Genomic DNA, 5647 nt, shown 5'->3' on the forward strand with positions numbered 1-5647 from the left:
TTATACCCCTAGATGAATATTTTGGGATCTCGGCTTCAAGAGCAGATATTTTGGACGTGTTATAGAAACTCTGTTGAGTTTTGTAAAACCAGCTTTGAAAAAAGCGATTTGTGAAATAAGCTTCTTCTATCGTCCGCCCTCCTACATCTCTATGTGATAAATAAGACACACATATTTGGTATCCCCGTGCACAGGAGAAGTGGCAGAATGTGAAAGGAGATGAATTTTGGCCGTGGTCTATACCGTGTGTGAAAAATGCTGGCATAAACTGACGCATTTGCTAAAAAATTGCAAATTTTATTTTGATCCATCTTATTCAAGAAACTTTCAGAAGAAAACTGGACTGTCTAAAAATATGATAAACCCCTTGAAGAAAACCTTGTGGGGTCTACTTGTGTGAATGAAGTAATTTATGGGGTGATTCTAATGTTTCAGCAGCATTACACCCCCCAGAAAACAGTATGCGGCTATAAAATCAAATGCAAAATTCCTGGACCGAAAAGGCCAAAAAGCCTCCTTTTATGCCAAGCCCTGGCACATGCCCGCACAGTGAATAAGGCACACATATTTGGTATCCCCATGCACGGGAGAAGTGGAAGAATGTGAAAGGAGATTAATTTTGTCCGTCGTCCATACCGTGTGTGAAAAATACTGGCATAAACTGACGCATTTGCTAAATTCTTGCATTTTTTTCCAATTTTGCCCACTTTAGAGAAAAAAAAAATTATATATACTGACAAATGCCACTAAAACAATACCCCTATCTGTCCTTTAAAAAGATTGTAAAATTGAAAGATGAACTTTATTCACCTGCAGAGTTATAGTCATCTAAAGAAGCGCATAGCAAAATTGTGAAATTTGCTCTGGTCATTTAGCTGTAAAACAGCCTAGTCCTTAACCGGTTAAAAGAGGCATGGACTCGCGGGACAGGGATGTAATATTGCCACTTTACAAAGCATTAGTGAGGCCTCATCTAGAATATGCAGTTCAGTTCTGGGCTCCAGTTCATAGAAAGGATGCCCTGGAGTTGGAAAAAATACAAAGAAGAGCAACTAAGCTAATTAGGGGCATGGAGAATTTAAGTTATGAGGAAAGATTAAAAGAATTAAACCTATTTAGCCTTGAAAAAAGACGACTAAGGGGGGACATGATTAGTTTATATAAATATATAAATGGCACATACAAAAAATATGGTGAAATCCTGTTCTATGTAAAACCCCCTCAAAAAACAAGGGGGCACTCCCTCCGTTTGGAGAAAAAAAGGTTCAACCTGCAGAGGCGACAAGCCTTCTTTACTGTGAGAACTGTGAATCTATGGAATAGTCACCGCAGGAGCTGGTCACTGCAGGGACATTAGATGGCTTTAAAAAAGGGTTAGATAATTTCCTAGAACAAAAAAGTATTAGCTCCTATGTGTAGAAATTTTTTCCTTCCCTTTTCCCGTCCCTTGGTTGAACTTGATGGACATGTGTCTTTTTTCAGCCGTACAAACTATGTAACTATGTAACTATGACATGTGTCACTTTATGTGGTAATAACTTTGGAATGCCTTTATTTATCCAAGTGATTCAGAGACTGTTTTCTGGTGACACATTGAACTTTATGTTAGTGGTAAAATTTGGTTGATACATTCAGTGAAAAACAGAAAAAATTACCGAAAATGTGGTGTATACCACAAAAAATAGTTATTAATTAACAATTTGTTTTTTTAAATAAAGGACTTAATATTGAAAAAAGGTTTTTTATACAACTGTTTTTTTTTTTTGTCTCACTAGGTGACTTAAAGTCAGGAATCCCTGATCGCTATTCTAATACACTGCACTACATGCGTAGTGCAGTGTAAAAGTGCTGTCAGTTACTCACTGACAGCAAACCTAAGGCAGGACAAACTAGGCTTCCATAGATGACAAACCCGGAGGCCATTGTTAGGCCTCCTGTTGCCATAACATGATGGAATAGAACGTCAAGGAGCAGGAAGGGGTTAAAGGATCTGCTAACGTCTTGGTGCCAGATACCACAGGACACTTTTAAAGATCTTCTGAAATCCATGTCCCAACGGGTCAGAGCTATTATGGCAGCACAAGGAGGACTACACAAGGCTGGTGGTTTTAATGTTATGTCTGGATGAATTTCTTTTCATTTGTACATTGATGGAAATTAGGGTATGTTCACACGCAAACTTAAAAATATCTGAAAATACAGAGCTGTTTTCAAGGTTTTCAGCGTTTTTTACGGCCGTTTTTGGAGCTGTTTTCAATATTGTCTAGGAAAAATGACTCCAAAAGCGGCCCAAGAAGTGACTTGCACTTCTTTTGTGAACATACCCTAAAAAAAGAGTAATTCTTCTGTGCTTTTTATTTTTACAATATATATCAATCACCCTAAATATTGTAATCTTGGGGCCTACATTGCTCCTATGTAAACATGGGAACGCCACCATTCTCACCAGTTTTAAGGCGTAATGTAAGTCTTAGGCCAAAACGTAGTAGTAGTTGAAACGCCAATCCAACCGAGATGGAATATGAAATATCCAAGATAGAAGGCAGTCCCAGGCATAAAATAAGATAAGATAACTTTATTAATCCCCGAAGGGAAATTCCAGTATCACATAAATGGATTCTGGGAAACGGCATCAGGGATCTTTTATTATTAGGTCTCTGTGCAGATTGAGATTCTGGCGTCCAAGGTGAAGATGATGAAGAAGACTAGGTGGTACTGTAGACAAAACAAAAAATAATCAGACCAGACGATAATCACTCAGCAATATACTGGTGCCGAAGCTCCAGCCATGATTTCACAAAAATACTATAGATGTCAGTGATCATACCTGTACTGCTGGTGTTTCTTCTGTACCACAGCTGTTGGTACTTATCTCCTCCTCTTTCTTTGAAAGGCATGGACGCGGCACAAGGGACAGCGTGGATTTGTCGGGATCCAATGTGCAATACAAGGCAGATGGAATAGGTGAGAACATGGCAGAACGGTGACTTGCTCTCCAATCTCATAGTCCTCTAGGCATATAGTGCAGGACTGGATGTCTTCGTTTTCAGTAAAGGTTCGAGATGGGAGTCTATCAATCTGCCTGCCTCTCCTGCCTCGCCGACGTTGTCTTCTCTGCACAGGTCTGCTGTCTGTGGTCTCTGTTGTCGACTGTTGGTTGGGAAGCAGCTGACTGGTGCTTAGTGTTGGCTCCACCAGCCTGTTAGATGTTTGCTGAGGAGATCTGCTTCCTTCTCTGGACGGCTGCAGGTTTGGTAGCGGCTCACTGGTGCTGGGGTCTTGTGTTGGTTCCTCCAGCCTTTCGGATCTCTCCTGAGTACTTGATGGAGTAGACCCAGGCTGGGATTCTCCAGGAATTCTGAGCTCGGTCTCACTATTAATACGACGGCCACTTGTCGTTTCAGACTGTTCTATTGGCTCAGGTCGTAATGGGGACCGGCTTCTGTCCGCTCCTTCTTGCTGCAACCTACGGCGCGGTGGAACTTGACCACGTCTTCGTCTCCTGTCGGGGACATTGTCATGGTCTTCATCCTGCTCCACACTCTGACGCCTTCTATGTCCAGATCTTAATCTTCCATCAGCAATGCCTAGATGTGAAACAATGTGTATAACATATATTAATTATGTACAGAAAAAATGGGAAAAAAGATCAATACCAGACATTTCCTATGGACTCGCGTGGCCTTCTTTCTAGAGGAAAGCTCCCATGTTTTTCTAATCTTGGACAACCGTTTTGATACTATGAATACATACACAGGTGAGTCACATTATTATAACTACTACTAATATCCAGAGTAACCGGCGTGTGCAGCACGGACAGCAGTAGACGGGCTGGGAGTGACTCAATAAGGTGCTGGTCAGTGGTCTCATATGTGGAGCCTCGCTGACTCCATACATCCCACATTTACTGGAGGGTGCGTGGGGGAGGATCCATAACGCGAACAACACGATTGACGTGGTCCCACAGATGCTCAATTGGGTTCAAGTCTGGAGAAATAGGGGGCCAGGGAAGTACTTGGAAGTCTTGGTCGTGCTCTTCCAACCACTGTCGGGCATTTATAGTCGTGTGACATGTCGCATTGTCTTGCTTTAAAATTCCATTTGCTCCAGGGAAGACAATCAGCATGTATGGTGGATGTGATCTGTAACGATGGATTCATATCTAAATCGGTTCAGAGCCTTCCATATGGATGAGTGACCGAGAGAATGCCATGGAAAAATACCCCAGACGCTGACGTCGCCGCCAGCTTTTTCCAGCAATGGTTGTAAAGTCCATCCTTTCGATGAAGCAGAAAACGTGATTTATCGGAGAAGACAACCCTTTGCCAATCATCGGTGCTCTGAGACCAATACTGCCGTGCAAATTGATGCCATTTTCTCTGATGCACCTTTGTTACATAGGAGCAGTGACCATCCGTCGGGTTCGGAGCCCCATACGCAGTCGGGTTCGCTGAACTGTTGTATTAGACACATGTCTGGTAGCCAACGTTCACCTCTCAAATACATGGCACGTGGTGCTCTGCAGTTTCCATGTCCGTTATTCCTAATGGTGCCATTTGTCCACTCACGATACACTGTCACCACAGCAGCACGCGAACAGTTCACATCTGCGCTGTTTGAGAAATACCGCCGCCCTTGGTCCAAAAGCCAATAATTATCCCTTTTTGCAACTGAAAAACGGTGCATTTTTTGCGGACACAAAACGGACACGTTTGTGTGAAACTAGCCTAAATGTATCTGATATAACAAGTTCCACTTACCTTGATTTATCCGGGAACTTTCGTCTATTGCAAGCTGCAAGAGTTCTCGGTAACTCATTGTTCCTTGTAGCAGGCGGCTTGATGTTTAAATTCAGGAACAATGGAAAAACGGGATTCCTCAAATAAGAGGGAATCTACCACGATGTTCAGAAGTTGCACTGGTGTTTAAGTGCTCTGAACAGATGATGTAGTAGTCGCTTTGTAGCACAAATTCGCTCTTTGAAAAACCAAGTGAAGTTTCAGCATCAGCATCAACTCGAGATATGGCACTGATGTGACCGCGCTTGGGGTCCTTAGAACTTCACGCCATTGTGATGTCACTGCTATAGATGCCACACCCTCCATTGTTCTGATGACATCACTGCCTGCAGTGATGTCATAATGCTTACGGTATGTCATAAACGGTCCCCTGCTCTGCATTATACCAATCACTGCAGCAAAGCCTCCAAATAAATAAATAAATAAATATATATTATTTTTTTTTATATTTACATATTGCAGCTGAAAATCTCTAATATTTGTTTAGTAAATTTTTCTCTATAATTGTTTAGTAAATGTTGTAGCACACAATTCATCTAAGTAAAAGTCTTAGTAACAGATTACCACAATGGAGAGGTGGAAATGTAACTTTATTTTTCTAAAACTAGATGGTTCTGGAGTAAATAAAAATCCTTTATAACCTAAAGAGGTTGTCTGGTATAAGAAACCCATTGTAAATACCCTATTGGGGAATTCTAAGTTAAGAAAGGACAAGTCTCTTATTGATTTCACTGTGTAATGCTTAGTTTCTCCTGTGGTGGCGCTGCAGGGGAATTCAACACTTTTAAAGTTCCATCACAGATTAAATCTGATCGCTGGGGGTCACAATCAGCGACATTAAGCTGCAC

General features: G+C 41.6%; 1 protein-coding gene across 1 annotated transcript; it reads right to left on the bottom strand.

The window, feature by feature from the left end:
* Nucleotides 1–2841: 2841 nt before the first annotated feature.
* LOC142665003 (uncharacterized) lies at nt 2842–4957 on the bottom strand. The gene is made up of 2 exons (XM_075844531.1): nt 4761–4957; nt 2842–3587 (listed from the first exon to the last, which is right to left on the bottom strand). Exons 1-2 carry the CDS (start codon nt 4816–4818, stop codon nt 2869–2871), a joined length of 777 nt encoding a protein of 258 aa, XP_075700646.1. The 5' UTR covers nt 4819–4957; the 3' UTR covers nt 2842–2868.
* Between the last annotated feature and the right edge of the window lie 690 nt (nt 4958–5647).

Source organism: Rhinoderma darwinii, chromosome 12, assembly GCF_050947455.1.
Source record: "Rhinoderma darwinii isolate aRhiDar2 chromosome 12, aRhiDar2.hap1, whole genome shotgun sequence".
Taxonomy (NCBI): domain Eukaryota; kingdom Metazoa; phylum Chordata; class Amphibia; order Anura; family Rhinodermatidae; genus Rhinoderma; species Rhinoderma darwinii.